This window comes from Panthera onca, chromosome D2 (genome assembly GCF_046562875.1).
Source record: "Panthera onca isolate mPanOnc1 chromosome D2, mPanOnc1 haplotype 2, whole genome shotgun sequence".
NCBI classification, from domain to species: Eukaryota; Metazoa; Chordata; class Mammalia; order Carnivora; family Felidae; genus Panthera; species Panthera onca.
This window is the reverse complement of record NC_138349.1, coordinates 71,448,715-71,464,553: the sequence shown is the minus strand read 5'-3', so window position 1 is coordinate 71,464,553 and position 15,839 is coordinate 71,448,715. Positions and strand designations below refer to the sequence as shown.

At 52.0% G+C, this 15,839-nt stretch overlaps 1 protein-coding gene across 2 annotated transcripts in view; it reads right to left on the bottom strand.

Moving 5' to 3' along the window:
- Positions 1 to 2,735: 2,735 nt before the first annotated feature.
- CAPN9 (calpain 9) overlaps positions 2,736 to 15,839 on the bottom strand; it is a 43,876-nt gene continuing 30,772 nt past the window's right edge. Inside the window, exons 12-20 of one of the 2 annotated variants that reach the window (XM_078434234.1) lie at positions 14,807 to 14,843; positions 13,684 to 13,764; positions 11,905 to 11,962; positions 10,326 to 10,390; positions 9,782 to 9,850; positions 9,383 to 9,461; positions 8,154 to 8,270; positions 5,460 to 5,518; positions 2,736 to 2,924 (exon numbers count right to left, since the gene is read on the bottom strand). In XM_078434234.1, the coding sequence (XP_078290360.1) occupies positions 2,898 to 2,924; positions 5,460 to 5,518; positions 8,154 to 8,270; positions 9,383 to 9,461; positions 9,782 to 9,850; positions 10,326 to 10,390; positions 11,905 to 11,962; positions 13,684 to 13,764; positions 14,807 to 14,843 (592 nt within the window). In that variant the 3' untranslated portion in view covers positions 2,736 to 2,897. Of the gene's footprint in view, positions 2,925 to 5,459; positions 5,519 to 8,153; positions 8,271 to 9,382; positions 9,462 to 9,781; positions 9,851 to 10,280; positions 10,391 to 11,904; positions 11,963 to 13,683; positions 13,765 to 14,806; positions 14,844 to 15,839 lie in introns of those variants that run through there. The other variant, XM_078434235.1, reaches the window with a different exon arrangement.

Sequence of the window (15,839 nt, the reverse complement as noted above, 5' to 3'; positions counted from 1 at the left end):
CAGTCTTTCAAGAGTTTTGATCATGAATGATGTTGGCTTTTGTTGGAGATTTTTCTGCAAATGTTAAGATGATCATGAAGCTTTTGTCCTTTATTCTCTTAGTATGGAGTATTACCTACATGCATTGAAACTTGTTTGATTGCCTAGTATATGATGTAACCTGGAGAATGTTCCATCTGCTTCTGAAAAAATGTGTATTTATTTTAGATAGAGTGCTCTAAAATGTCTATTAGTCAAGTTGCTTGGTAGTGTTATTAAAGTGTCTGCATCTTTGCTGATTTTCTGTCTAGCTGTTCTATCAATCCCACTGAAGTGGGATATTGAAATATCTAATTGTTAGACTGTCTGTTCTTTCAATTCTATGCATTTTTGCTTCATAAATTTTGAGGCTCTACTGTTAGGTAGTGTTACGTTTATAATTGTTATATATTCCTAATGTATTCACACTTTATGATCATGCAATATCCTTCCTTGTCTTTAGAAATACTTTTTTCTGGAAGTTAATTTTGTTTGATAGTAATATAATCACTCTGGGTCTCTTATGGCTACCATTGGCCTGGTATACCTTCCTCATCATTTTACTTCTATTTGTGTCTTTTTGTGTGAAGTGTGTCTCATGTAGACAGTAGCCATTGAATCTTATTTTTTTTTAATCCATTCTGATAATCACTGCCTTTTGATTATAGTGTTTATCCATTTACATTTAATATGATTATTGATGTGGTTGGATTTCGGTCTGCCATTTTGTTTTCTATTCCTCATTTTTAAAATGTGTTCCCCCTTACTGCTTTTGTGCTAAACAACTTTTTTCTAGGTATGCCATTTCAATTCCTCTGTTGCTTTACTTCATTTTTGTTATTTTCTTAGAGGTTGCTTTACAGATTAAGATATGCATATAACTTATACCATCTACCTCGGGTTAATACTTGCTTAATTTCAGTAAAATATAGCAATATTGTTTCAATATATCTCAATTTCCTCCCTTTCTTTTGTGTAATTATTATATCTCCAAGAATGCTATAAACCCAAGGATATAGTGTTACAATTATCGTTTTATATAATCTTACGTCTTTTAACAAAATTAAGAGAAAAGAGAAAACATATATGTATAGTCTTCTATCTTTGCCCACAGATACCATTTGTAGTGCTGTTCATTTCTCCTGACACAGTCGAGTCATCATGTGGTGTGAGGCCAACAGATCAGGAGACAGTTGCTGTTGAAAGGTAACTTGTTATACTCACAGATCCCAAGAGGAGGGGCCCTGCCATGTAGGACCATACAGAGACCCCCCGGGGTTGCTCAGGAAGTGGAGGGAGCAAGAGGAAAACATGGGCAAGAGTCTCAACTGTGGTTTCCATGGGAAGAATGAGTGAGGCAGAGTAATTTCAGCAGGCTCTGGGGCATAGGGGTGCCCCTAGTTGTATGGCACCTGGCCCCGTGGTGATTGGGGGTGGGGGTGGGTAGAGGCCTAGAGTGTGAAAGCCCCATAGAGGAGATGGTTGGGGTGTGGGCTCTGGATTGGGTGGCTTGTCAATGCAAGTTGTTTGCTCTCTCTGGGAATTGACTAGCCCCGAGAGGGGCAGTCCCCCCAGGGTCAGCAAGGCCTCAATGTGTCAACGATCAAGTGCAGAAACTAGAAAATATGGCTGTTGCACGTCGCTCCTGTCCTGCATCCATTGCTGGGTGAGCTCAGGGAAGGGTTGGGAAGCGAGAGAGAAGACCGTGTTGCCCTGACACCTTCAGCCAGGGGGCAGGGCTCTCGATGAGGTTTTGTTTCTACCTTCATGTTCATCCCAACCATGCTTCCTCCTTCCCTCTCTGAACACCTTTCCATGCCACCTCACCTGCCACAGGTATATAAATAAGAAAGCGAGACCTAGCATTTACCGAGGCAACATCTTATCATGTTATTTTCCATGATCCAGTTTGGTGGGATTTTCGTATGCAGGGTCAGGGAGCTAAAACAAGGCTTCTCCACTCTGTTCTTCCCCCATCATGGTGGAAATGAATGCAATCCAGTCTGACCTGAATCTGGACTCCTGAGAAGAAATAACATTGCCTTTGGCGTTTCTGACCCAAAAGCTTTAGACACAAAGAGTGTCTGGACTGGATGGAGAATTAGTTACCACCTCTTGGAGGAGGAAATCGAGATTTTCGTGTTGTTCGCTCCTACAAGTAAGCATCCGGAATTCCCTGATGTTTGCCCCCAGTAAGCAAACACACCTAGGATGAAGAAAATGCTTAATTATGACATCACACCTTTCCCTTCTCATCTCAGGCCCCAACGTACTTACAAAAACATTGTCCTGTGGCGCCTGGGTGGCTCAGTTGGTTAAGTGTCTGACTCTCGATTTCGGCTCAGGTCATGATCTCAGGGTTTGTGAGTTCAAGCCCCGCATCAGGCTCTGCACTGACAGGGTGGAGCCTGCTCTCCCTTTTCTCTCTGCCCCTTCCCCACTCGTGCATGCGCACACATTCTCTCTCTCAAAATAAATAAGCTTAAAAAGAAAACAAAACAAAACAAAACAAAAACCAAAACGTTGTCCTGTGTCGGATGTTTGAGTATAATGATGGATGCTCCGTTGAAGCCAGGGTTCTATGCACCAAGTTACACTTGGGATAATTAGTAGTGGGAAGAGGTTCGGAGAAGGAAGGGGGAATGCCTGAACCTGAAGGTAAGGCACCAGCCATCTTCGGGAAGTGATTGTACAGAGAAATAGCATAAAATCCGAGGTCAGAGCTGTGTCCATTTCATTCTTCCAAGATCAAGATGGTGGGGCAGGGGGAGGAGAAGGTTGGGTCATGAGAGGAGAGCTCTACACCAAGAAACGTTCTGAAGTTCGTGGTCCAGAAGTCAAGACTCAGCCGGACAGAGTGCGTCCTTGCCAGGGAAGCCTCAGATGTTCATTGTCAGCTTGATGAACTGGGAACAAAAAGGAGAAAGAAAGAGAAGGGCTGGTTATCCCTCTAGGTCCCCGCCAGCACTGGCTTGTTGAGTCCATGGCAACTCTGCTATGCGATTGCCTTGCCTGCGAGTATGGACTTCTGCTTCGACATGAAATATTAAAAAAAAAAAAAAAAAGAATCCTCAGCACTTTGTTTTCCCAGAGGTCCTGAGTTCTGAATTGGCTCAAGTCAAGTGCAGACGGTGAGAGAGAGAGGGAAGTGTGCTTTCTCCTGGCAAAGCAGACAGCCTTCCTGAGGCTCCTCAGCCGTTTCCTCTTGGACGAGGGCCCCCCTCGAGGTGAGGACACAGGTGGTCCTCCATCATGTGGAGGCTGCGGGCTCAGCATCCGGGCTCTTTACAAGTGAGCTGGTGGAGAAGTTGCATGCAATTCTCATTTCCTCCATCCTGCCTCTGCCTCCCCGCCCCCCAGCCCAGCTTTCCTATCACAGCATGGTGACGTGGGGGACCGTGCTTGTGTGGGACGTTGTTTTCTCTCCTCTCTGCCCCTCTTCCTGGGCAAGCACGTGCCGAGGCCAGGGTCAGGGAAGGCGGCTTGGTGAAGGATGACGCACAGGCTCTGTTAGCAGAGTAACTGTGGGTGGGGCCAACCCGGCAGGGCAAGGATCCATCGTTACCTAGGTGGATGGGAGGGGGGATCCCAATTGTGGCTCTTGAACTTGGCCGTATATTGGACTCATCGGGGAATTTAAAAAATATCAATGCTTGGGCATGTCTGGGTGGCTCGGTCGGTTAAGCATCTCATGGTCCTAGGGCTCTGGGATCGAGCCCCACCTCAGGCTCCGTGCTGAGTGTAGAGCCTACTTGAGATTCTGTCTCCCTCTCCCTCTGCCCCTCTCCCATCCTCTCTCTCTCTCTCCCTCCCCCACCCTCTAAGAAAATGTATCAATGCTTGTGCCCCACCCCGAGAGATTTGGACTTATTTGGTCTGGGTCATGGCCAGGCCACTGGGGTTTTGAAATCTCCCCCAGGTGATGCTAATGTGCCGCTGGAGTTGAGGATGATGGGCTTGAAGGGAGAGAGAGGGAGAAGACTCAAAGATCTTCGACATCTCCCTGTTGTCTTGGAGGTGAACAACAGGGGCCGGGGGCAGGAACTTACACGAGATGGCTTGGGTCTGCAGAGGGGAGGGCAGACAGGAGAGAGAGCTCGTTCCAGCCCCCACACCTGTGGTCGCTCGGTTTGGAAATGACGCCTTGACGCTGAGGCAGTGGGATGCTTCTATCATGCTTCTGGTGGCCTTTGGCTTTGAGGCCTTTGGCTAAGAGGGTATTGAGTACCACACCTGCCCACTCTCCCTCCCGCACTGGGGACAGGCGGAAAGTGTCCCTGGCTTAGCAGAGGCCAAACCCTGACGAAACTGAGAAATCTGTCTAGGAGTCCCTCTTGTGTGATACGCACAGGGTGAGTATGCACATCTTTCTTTGGAATCCTCAGGCTGAGGCCTTGATCTCTCTGCAGATGGTGACACTGAGGCACAGGGCAGGTGAATGCGTCAAAGCACGGCCCACACGGCCATCAACCTCTCCATCTTGATAGTCAGTAAAATGCAACCCAAATCCAAAGTTGCCGTTGAATTTGGAAAGGAGCCGGGTGTCTCCGGTGTGAATGTGAAAGAGGGAGGGGAGGGAAAGGGCCCAAGGATGGGAAGGAGACACAGGCTGCCTCCTCTGCTACTGTTAAGTTCAAGGGAAGGCAGAGCTGGAGCGGAAGACACGGGGAGAGAAAGGAAAATAACGGGAAATAAAAATCGTGGGAACCATTGGAGGAAAGCGCTCCATAATTTTCTCCCTCCCTGCCTTGGGGCAGGAGGATGACCAGCCAGCACTCGCAAACCTTAGTACATGTAGGAATCCCTGGGGATCCTCCTAAAACAAGATCTGACTCGGCAGGTCGGGGGTGGGGCTTGGTCCTCTGCATTTCTCGGTAATGCCCACGCTGCGGGTCGGCAGACCACGCTCTGGGCAGCGGGGAGAGGACTGTCTACACCTGGGGCGCCCCTTCCGAGCCTCTGAAACTCTGATCCGTGTTCTGCCCTCCATCGCTTTGGCTGTGGTCAGCCCCTGTCACTGGCACAAGCTGTGTCCTTCTCAGGGTTTCTGAGGTGTGTGCGCGCGTGTGCATAGAATCATGAGACCCGCAGGACAGCGTGAGCAAGGGGAGTGAACAAATTGGAGGCTGGAAGGCAGACAGGCTGAGGAACCCGTATGGCAGAAGGCAGAGAAGAAGTCAAGGTTTGCTGGCTCACTCTGTTCAGGTGATTAAGCTCTTTATGCCTCAGTTTCCACTTCTGCAAAACGGGGATGCTATGAATCCTTAGCTCCCAGGGCTATGGCAATGATCGCATGGACTGCTAACCGACGGGTCCCTAAACATATTAGCAAGTTTACTGTTGTCACTGCCCCCGTGGCTCAGTGTAAACTTCACATTCAGTCGCGCATTCAGCAAACGTTTACACAGCATGGGCTCTGCCTCGCGCTGGCCGGTTCCTACCTCGTTTATGTTGAGATGAATGAACTCCTTGTTCTTTGTACTGAGCGCCTGGAACACCCCTAACGGGGAGAGACATGAGAAAGGCATCATTGTGGGGACGGTTGCTTCAACAGGTTCAAGGATTTCCTGTGACCTTGGGGCCTGCCGGGCTGCTGGTGGAGGAACTGCTCCATCTGGTGGTGAGCACGGGTCTTCTAGAACAGCAGGCCAGACTCAGGCTGACTCCGCGGGGATCTCTCGCGCCTGGGGGAGGCTCTTGAATTCCTGGGATGGCGGAGCTGGTGGCCTTACCATTGGGTGGCACCTGTTGTCATCTACAATGTGCCAGTCAGCCGGCCAGCTCCCGGGCCCCAAACATCTCCCCTATGCTAACTTTTTGGGGAGCTACCGATCCCCTGCAATCTATGGACCTCCTTCCCAGAGAAAGAACACACGTACGTAAAGTTTTGCCTGAGTCTTGAGAGCCGTTCAGCCTCCATGAGCCCCTTACAAGAACATGAGCCCCCAGCTGCTCCCACACATAGGAGCAAAGGTAGGACAGAGAGCCCTCTAAGCGCCATGGCTAACGCGCCGAGTAACCTGGGGGTTACTTTCCTCTCTGGGCCTCAGACTCCCCATCTTAGTCAAAGTGGCCGAGCCACTCAACCCCGGCTTCCCCTGAGAGTCACCCGGGAACTTGAGAAATACAGCAAAAGGGGGGAAGGGTGGCTGTCCTAGAACAAAACAGACAGGGCCCGACAGCCCAATGCAGTTGGGTACATCCCGAGACCGGCAAGCCAACGTGGAAAGACGGCCTGCGGAAGTTGAGCAGGGGCCAGGTCTTAGATGAGGTTGAGGGCTCGCTGAGAGCCTACCTGTCAGAGATATCGACAGGGGAAGGGACTCAATTTCTGAGGTCTGTTATTAAATAATTCAGGAAAAAAGGATGCGTTAGAAGGACGTCTGAAAGATCAGCAGAACGATCGTTGCTGAAGCTGGTATAAGGCCCTAGAACTCCCTGGGGGAATTTTTATAAATACTGACACTGTGTGTCACCCCCCGGATTCTATTCAGTTGGCCTCCCGGGCAGCCTGGTCATCACAAAACATTATTTTTTCTTTTAATCCCCTTCTCCTATTGTGCCCGTCCCCCCCCCCCCCCCCCCCCGCCCCCACACTCCCAGGTCATCAAAAAATGCTAGCCCTTCCCCGGGGGCGGGGAGGGGCTTTGTAGTGGGTGGCAAAGTTTGGAAACACTGGTGCAGGGCACATGGGGACCGATTGTCATTCTTTCTACCTATGTATGAGTAAAAATTTCTAGAGTAAAAAGTTTAAATGATCCTGGGGTAAAACCCTAGCCTTGATATTTTAAAAATGGTCTCCAGATGGTGAATTTAACGAGGATCCCAGAGTCGAGGGTGTTGGGGCAACCGTACCTTCTCCCTAATAGTCCTCCGTTGTAAGAACACGTTGAGCACCCCTTGCTGGGAAGGATCGGCCCAAGGGGACTCAGGACAGGGGCAGTTGAGAGAAGAGAAGCTACCAAGCCTCATTATTTTTAGGTTGGTTTTGGCCACTGCGTAATTGTACTAAGTGACGATCTTTCGGGAGACGCCTTCCTAAAATGTACCTCTTACCAGCTGCTTGTGACCGCCTACAGAAGGCGCAACCTCCCGGCTTGGCGTACAAGGCCAAGGACCTGCTTGCCTCTCTCAAAGCACCACGATCAGCCAGCAGAAGTGTCTTGCTTGTCTACTAAGCCCAGCCCTCCCAGGGATGACAGCCTGGTGGAGACAGGCCTCAGCAGGGAATCACCTGTGACCTAAGTGGCACAAAAGAAGCCGAGGGGGGAGCCCCAGCGCCCTAGAACCGAGGAGCACGGACCCTGCCTTGGTTTAACGAGTGCCTTGAAGTCACCTAAGCGAGCACCCTTTAGAAAATGCCAAGCAGAACGGGGCCCTGATCTGTGGGGCCCAGCGCAAAACGGAAACATGGGGCCCCCTGTACAAAAATGATTAAAATTCAAGATGGCGACGTCAAAGCATTAAACCAAGCGCGGGCCTCCTCAGGGGTGCGGGGCCCTGTGCGCCAGTGCATTTCGCCACCCCGGTCCTGGGTTACAAGCCCTCGGATGCGTTTCTTTCAGCTTCAACTTTGTGACAGTGTGACGAGAAACCGTAAGCCCTAAGGACCCCCTGCACATAATCTGTTGAGGTAACGACTCTTGTCTGGGGTAACTGGGTCAGCGTTCAGACAAGTGTTTGGACAAGACAGTGTTGAGTACAAGACACAAAGGTAGGGTGGAGGGAGGGGGACGGAGGGAGAGGGAGAAGGGGAGGGACTCCCTTGGTTCTGTGTGCTGTGATAGATTTGACCTCAGATGGGGCCTTCCTCAGATAAGAGGCAGGAGCCCCCCCCCCACCCCCACCCGTGGCCCTGTCCTCCCACGAGGACACTGTGAATGCACGCAAGGAGAATGGCTCTTAGCAAGCGGAAATGTGCTGGGCCCATAACCCACGGGTCGTGCACGAAGACGCCCCCACCCCCACCCCTCAGTTAACCACACGCAGCGCAGAGATCACACGATGACAGCCGTCTGTGGCCTGTCCTCGCCAGGATTTCTGGCAGGTAATCTCTCACCAGCTCCTGGAAGGGAGCCTAGGGGTCGTGGCCCCCCTCCTGGGGGCCCAGGGGGCGCAGCCCCGACGACACTCACGGCTTGCGTTCTCCAGCCGGACCAGGCAGTTGAGGAAGTCATCAAAGCCCAGCTGGAGGTTCTCATCTGTGTACCTGAGGACAATCAGCTGCAGGAGGCGACCGCTCAGCTGGAAGCCTGCGGGCAAGAGCGAGGAGACCCCAGCCCGTCAAAGGCCGGGCCCCGCGGGCAGGCGCACCTTCGGGAAGCGCCCGGCGCTCTGTCCGCAAAGTGGGGGTTCTCAGGCCCAGCGGGGGGCCGCCGTCCTCAAACACTGCATGTCTCCACTAGCTGACGATGTTTCTGGATGTTTGGTTTACCTGGGAGGGAACCACATTAAAAACTCTGGCAGGGCCCGGGGGGGGCCTGTCTGTGAGGCATGCTCTGTGAGAAGCACCACGCAGCTTGGCAGGGGCTGTGGGCTGCAGTGGCCTCAAGGCCACGGCTACGTGCAAAGGACGGCCAACCCCAGACACTCAGACCGCCATGGTGGGGACTGCGGGGGGATGAGAGACGCCCCCTGGATCCCATCCTTTGCGTAGGGAGCTCGTAGATGTTAGGACTGAATCATCTGGTTTGGATTCAGTCTGCTGGTGACAAAGCCAGGGACAGGGTGGCAGATGGCGGAGGAAATCTGTGACCCCCAACCGTGGGATCGGCGTGCCCTGCCTCGTCCATGATAATCACTGTCCTAAAGTGCAATTAGAGGCTTGGAAGCACCACGGCCTGCCACCAAAGGGCCACACGAGCCCCCAGGAAGCTCGGCCAGAGGCTGAGAGAGGGGGTGAGGCTAAGTTCAGCCCCAGTGGGTACATTTGAAAGACTCCAATATTGCACAGCAGTTTAAAACACGGGTCCCGGTGTGCGGGAGCGAGTCCTGAGCCCGAGGCCTGCCTCCGGCACTGACAGGGCTGTGCTCTTAAGAAGCATGAACTCAGGGGCGCCTGGGTGGCTCAGTCGGGTGAGCCTCCGAGTTCGGCTCAGGTCACGATCTCATGGTTCGCGAGTTCGAGCCCCGCGTGGGGCTCTGTGCCGACAGCTCGGAGCCCGGAGCCTGCTTCGGGTTCTGTGTCTCCCTCTCTCTCTGACCCTCCCCCGTTCATGCTCTGTCTCTGTCTCAAAAATAAATAAACATTAAAAAAAATTAAAAAAAAAAAAAAAAAAAGAAGCATGAACTCAGGTTAAAGACCGGCCACCCTCTAGGGCACCAGAAGCAAGTGGCTTCTAGTCTCTTCTAGGTTTTTCTTTACCTGTGGCTTTCAGGGCGGTCCGCAGCTCATAGGAGGACATGGTGCCAGACTTGTCAGCGTCGAACTGAAGGAACAGGTTCTACAGGGAGGACAGAGGCATTGAGAACCAGAGGGCACCCAGGGGCGCCAGCCAGTGACAGCCCTCGAGGGAGGACAGACTCCTCACAGGGTCGGGTGAGGCCTTCAATGCAGGCGGGTCCCTGTGATTTCCCTTTTCAATTTGGGCGCCAGCGCTGTGGTACTTTGCTAAGCCTGAGACGTGATCTTGGGAATGGAAATTCCACCATAATTACTTCCCTTCTGCCCTCTCCTGGCCGGCAGCACCTTGACCGTTTAGAACCCCCTCCTGCTCTAGGCTCGCGCAATCCCCAGAGGCCAGGCCCTGGCCGGGTTACTTACTGTCCACTTCTGCAGCTTGTCCCAGAACACTTTGAACTCCGCGAACTCCAGCTTCCCGTTGCCGCTGGTCTGTGCCGAGAGCATTAAGGAAGGAAGGGAAGAAGGCAGGTGAGCCGGGTTTCAACCCGGTGCCTCGTAGGACTCCAGAGACGAAGGGGCAAGGGGCTGGCCCGGGGGACTGGGGACACAGATCCAGGGCTCTTAGGGAGGCGGCTTAATTACAAACCATGCATCTCTGAAGAATGAAAACTGCAGGGGTGAGATGGGGAGGGCACCAGAAGGCTCGAAAAAGCACATTATAAAAAAAACTCCCTTTATTCTCTTAGAGGGGACCCCAAAGTGGTAACAAGATCCCCAAGTCCCTTCAAAACCTTCCCCCCACTGGCCAGTTCGGGCCTCTTGATTCGGTTCCAATTCTAGGGGCGGCCATCTTGGGTTGTTCCCCGAGGAGACGCCTATCCTACCCGTGAAGGAGGCCACATTCTAGAAAGGTCCGCACCGCAGGAAAGCACAGCTATTTCTGCCCATGAATTTGGAAGGATACGTCCATTAGAGAAATGATGTTTTTACAGGAAATCAGGCTGAGCTTCTTGAATTTGACGTCCTTTTCTGAAATCACACACGAAAGCAGAATTCATGGGACATGTGATAAGATAAACCTATTTCCAGCTGCTGGAAGTCCTACGGTGTGGTCAGATCTGGGGCTGGTGAGGGGGACACGTGGTCACTCCCAGGATGCTGGTGACAGTGGAAACTGACAGGGCCCTTTGTGAGGAAAATTTGCTAAATATAAAAAAGATGCCTTAAAAATGGGAATATCTTTCCATTCCTTATCCTAGTTTTAAGACTCCCAAGCAAAGAATTACAAATTAAGATTTTTTTTTTTTTATCATTTGGTCATTAATAATGGCAAACATTTAGAACGGAAAGGGGCAACAATGCAAATGTCTCCCCGTGAGGAATAAACGACACCTGGTATATTCTTACAACGAAACATTATCTGGCCACAAAAAGGGATGCAGTGATCCTGGTAAATACTACAATGTGGATAGATTTTGTGAATGTTATGCTAAGTAAAGAAACCCATGAAAAAGGACTCCCTATTACATGATTTTTTTTTTTTTCCTAAGTAGGCTTTATGCCCAGCGTGGAGCCCAACACGGGGCTTGAACTCACGACCCTCAGATCAAGACCTGAGCTGAGATCAAGAGTCGTCGGATGCTTAACCGACTGAGCCACCCAGACGCCCCACAGGATTCTTTTTATATGAAAAGTCCAGAACAGGCCAGCCTAATAGAGACAGAAAGTAGATAGGTGGTTGCCATGGGATGGGGGCGATGGGGAGTGACAGCTACTGGGTACAGGGTTTCTTCTTGGAGTGATGGAACGTTCCAAACTTGGTGGTGGTCGCACAATTTTCCGAACATCCTAAAACCCGTCGGGGGTGAATTGTATAGTAGGCGAATTATATCTCAAAGGTGGGACATTAAAAAATAAAATTGTCAAGGGGCGCCTGGGTGGCTGAGTCGGTTGAGCATCCGACTTCGGCTCAGGTCATGATCTCGAGGTTCACGAGTTCGAGCCCGCATCTGCGCTGACAGCTCAGAGCCCGGAGCCTGCTTCGGTTTCTGTGTCCCCCCCTCTCTCTGCCCCCTTCCCCACTCGCGCTCTCTCTCTCTTTCTCTCTCTCTCTCTTTCAAAAATAAATAAACATTAAAAAAATAAAAAATAAATGAAAATTGGATCTATAATTTAATGACAATTATGTGTGTGCACATATATCCACACACTGAGAGATACAGACGACATACACTATACACATACATGAAGATACACACACGTATCTTAACAGTGCTTATTTATGGGCAGTTGATTATTGGTGGCTTTGGTCATTGTCGTGGGGCTTTTCTGAATATTTTAGAATTTTCTGCCAGAACTGGCTTCGTTTTTGTAATCAGGAAAGAAACAACAAAAGCTATTTTTAAAGTCTACCTAAGGCCAGCCCTGGAAAGCAGGGAACCTGGGAGAGCTGGAGGAGAGCCAGGAGGTATGCAGTCACAGGTCACACGTCCCCTCCATAGGAGCCCTGGGGTCCCCGATGGGTGGTGGGTATGAGCACTTACTCTTTTGCAGCACAGCATTTAAAACATATTCCAGTTTCTCTGCAGTTACCTCCATGTCCTGTGGGAGGGGAGACAATTGCTTTTGATGGCCCATAGCACCTTCTTTGTGAGTTGTTTCCAGTTCTGAGCTTGATTTGGCTCAAGCAATAGCCCGGCCCTCAAGGACCTTGCCACGGGCCCATGTGCCCACGTCGTGAGTGACTGCAGCCTGCTGAACTTCTCAGGGACGATGGCCAACCCAGAAAGGACGGGAAGGCTGGGCCCCACAAGGCAAGCTTCCCCACTGAGCTAAAGTTCCCAGGTGCTTATGTCAGAGCACATTGATGTCTGGTTCTCCAAGCCTCTGTGCAGCAGAACCGCCTGGAGAGTATTAGAAATGCGGGCATGGATTATTCCCATGGATTGTTTTCAAAACCTCCAGGGTGAATTTCAGAACCGCTTCTCTAAGGCCGTGTGCTCAGTGCGCTAAATCTCGGCATCGAGGACACTGAGAAGCTGGTTAGAGATGGGGAGGTCCAGGCCCCGCCCCTGACCTCCTGGTGAGGAAATCTGCATTTTCCCAGGATGCTCAGGCGATGTGTCTGTACGTGACTGAGCAGCGTGGACTTAGGGCTCCTTCTGTCCAGGATTTTGAACCAGCATGCGAAACAATCACCTGTGAAGTTACTTCCGCACACACCTGCCCAGGTTCCACCCCGGAGCTTCTGAGGCCCAGGTGTTTTTTGGTCGTCAATACAGTTTGAGAGAATCTCCTGCAACATTCCTCACTTCCCTTTCCAACCCGGATCTCCAGTTCCAGCAACTTCTGTCCCTCCTACTCTGGGAGGGGTTGCTCACCCAGGCCCGTCCTCCGGATGGCATCAGATGCCGGAAGTTAACCATTCACTCCCTTCCCCACCCGGCCAATCAGCCCCGGAAGGAGAACGGATGGCCGCTTTGCCTGCACGGGCCCCCACTTTTCTCCACCCAGACTGTTGTCCCCAGGTCTCCCTGACCTCCCGTTTATGGCACTGCTTGAAATCCCACTGTTAGGGCTTCGACCCCAGGGGCAGGAGTCACACGGGTTTTACGATTCAGGAGACCCATTGGAGCAGGAAGCTAATGAGGTCATTAGCACCGGCCATGAAATGGTTAACTCTATTTATGGCTACCAGGGAACACAGGTGGGGACAGTTTCTAGGAGAACGGAGGAGGCCGGGCCAGGAGATACCCAGGGCCCCCAACAAACAAGCTAAGTACTGAGGGGGCAGGGATGGGGTCGGGGTCAGAGAGCGGGAGGTGAGGGACAGATCCTCTCCTTCCCCAGTGGCTGGCCCCGGCCCGAGCTGCCAAACCCGGTCACGCTGCTGATGTCACTGGACAGAAATCATGTTTGTAATTTAACGGTGACGTCCAAGCAGCACCACCCTCCCCCGGAGCAGAGAGAACATTTTAATGGCGGTGGTCTATGGGTAGAGTTCAATGGGCCACATCTTCCAAGCTGTCTCTAGCCTTTCACGGAACGCCTCAGGGCCGGGCTGAGCTCCTTTGGGTGCTATTACCCCACGGACAGTGGCAGACCGGCGTGAGAGTGCGGTGGGGGAGGCGGTCCTGAGAGCCTCTCAAGGGACTGGGGCTGGTCTTCCAAGTGACCTGGGCTGGCCTCACGTTGGAACTAGGCCCACCAGGCCCCCGGGAGGCGTTGCTGACCAGCACCCTGCTGCATCCCTGGGCGGAGGAAAGCAGGCCCCTGAGCTCTGCAGAGGGTCAAGGCCGAGTGCAGCTTGCGGCCAGCCCTACCTCGCCGGCAACTTGTTCAAACAGGGCCCGGAACTGCAGTTGCTCGTCTGTCTCCTGGCCAGCTGGAGTCGGCTTCGGAGGCTAAAAAAGCAACCAGAGGAACTCACGTTGGGCCCCACGAGAAAGGAACTTGGCATTTGCTTTCCCAAAGAGATAGCAAGAGAAAAAGAGGCCCGCCCTGGAGACGGTGTGGCCCCGTGGGATACGCTGGGACCTCGCTGCTGTGTGGGGCGGGGTGGGGGTGGGGGACAGAAGTGGCCACCGTCTGTGGCATTAGGAACGGCAGCCTGATTCCTTGCGACGGCTCTTGAGAGGGAGAGTCTGGAAGGACTAATTAGTGGGACTTTGCAGGTAAGAGCGACAAAGGAGGCCAGAATCCTGACCGAGTTGGGGTCCCGGCCAGGGTGGCCACAGCCCCCCGTCTGACCCTCACCACTCTTGACTGCTTGACTCTTACTTGCTTCACCATCTGTGTTGACAGGTGGTAAACTCTTTGAGGGCAGGAGTCTGTCTCTAGCCGGGAGCCCAGGGCCTCGTGCGTGGAAAGAGCTCAGTAAATGTTTTGGGTGTTTTGTCCTGTGCGGATCCGAGCTGACTTGGGAAGCGTCAGACTGTTCCGGCTACACCTCAGCACCTCTCGAAAGTCTTAGAGCCCTTGGACAAGTATAAAACCCGCCCCTCCCTCTCCCCCTCCCCACCCACGTATCGTCAGGAAGAAGTAACATGTTGCCCTAAGTCCGCTGTGAAAGAATCCACCAGCTACTCTCGTTTTCTTCTTATCGCTTATTTTTCTTAAATTGAACGCGCTTTAAAGATAATTCATCCCCTTCGGAGGCAGCAGCCACCTCTCAGGGAACAGAGCGAGTTGGTTAGCACAGAGAAAGATCGATCCAAACAGAGCTTCCTTCCGGGCACCTACCTCGTCCCCGTGCCTGGTCCTGGAGGCATACGAAAGACTTAGAAGGTACAAAGCCTCTTCTCCAGGAGGTTAGAATCGAGGTACTTACCTGATCGCAGATAAGACACTCCCCAAACTCCGAAGTTTTGAATGATGCTGTGACTGAAAGAAGCTTTCAGGACAGACACTGAATCCCACCCTCCAGAGTAACATGAGAAGGCTCACCTCGGGAAGGTCAATGTTCACATCTCCATCCATGTCCCTGGGTGGGGCGGGGAGGGGGGCAGAAAACACACCGACTCACTTGTGGATTCACTTCCTCCCTAGGATCTGCAGCACTAACGGGGCCCCAGAGGGCTTGGAAGGCTCTGGCCCATTGAAGCCCTTCTTTTTCCATGATGTTTATGTGTCACAGGGTCTGCAGACCCCCTGCGTTGACCTCCCTCTCTCTCCCCTATCACTCAGACCCTGCCCAGCACAAAAATGAGAGGGAGGCAGTGTAGCCATCAGCCAAGGAGAACTCGTAAATCCTGGACTTCTAGAAGTAAAAGAAACTACCAGCTACCACCGCCTGTTTCCTGGATGCGCTTTCGCAAGGGATATTTATGAACTGAGGGTTGGGCTGTGTGTGTACGTGCCTATGTTTGGGGAAAAGAGGAGAACTAATGGAAAGGTTGCTGTTCACATATTTAGGGGAACCAATAGTGTTTGGAAAGCAATAATATTGGCAGCAGGAGGGGGCTTCAGCTTTTAGTGAGACGAAAACATTTGGGAGAATCCAATCTTACAGAGGAAACTCGAAGCACTCCCCAAGGAAAACTGCTAAAAATTCAGAGGGAAGACCCATAATCAAACATTAAAATGGAGCCCAGATTGGGGGGGGGGGCAGAACTGGCCGCTGCCTGTAGCATTAGGAACTGCAGACTGAGTCCTTGTGAAGGCTCTTCAGGGAAGAGTCTGGAAGGACTAATTTAAATTAGTGGGACTTTGCAGATAAGAGCGACAAAGGAGGCCAGACTCCTGACCCCGTTGGGGTCCCGGCCATCCCCTGGGCATACACAAGAGAACCCTTCCAGAACTTTTTAAATTGTTTAAGATCCTCTCAAGAGGACGAGGCCAATGGCAGTAGAGGTCACTGTGGTTCTTCAGTTACTGAGCTACGGAGCTGGTGTGTATGCTCAAGATCACAGCAGACGAAAGTACTTCGTTTGGAGGCCCCTGGGTGGCTCAGTCGGTTAAGCGTCCGACTTCGGCTCAG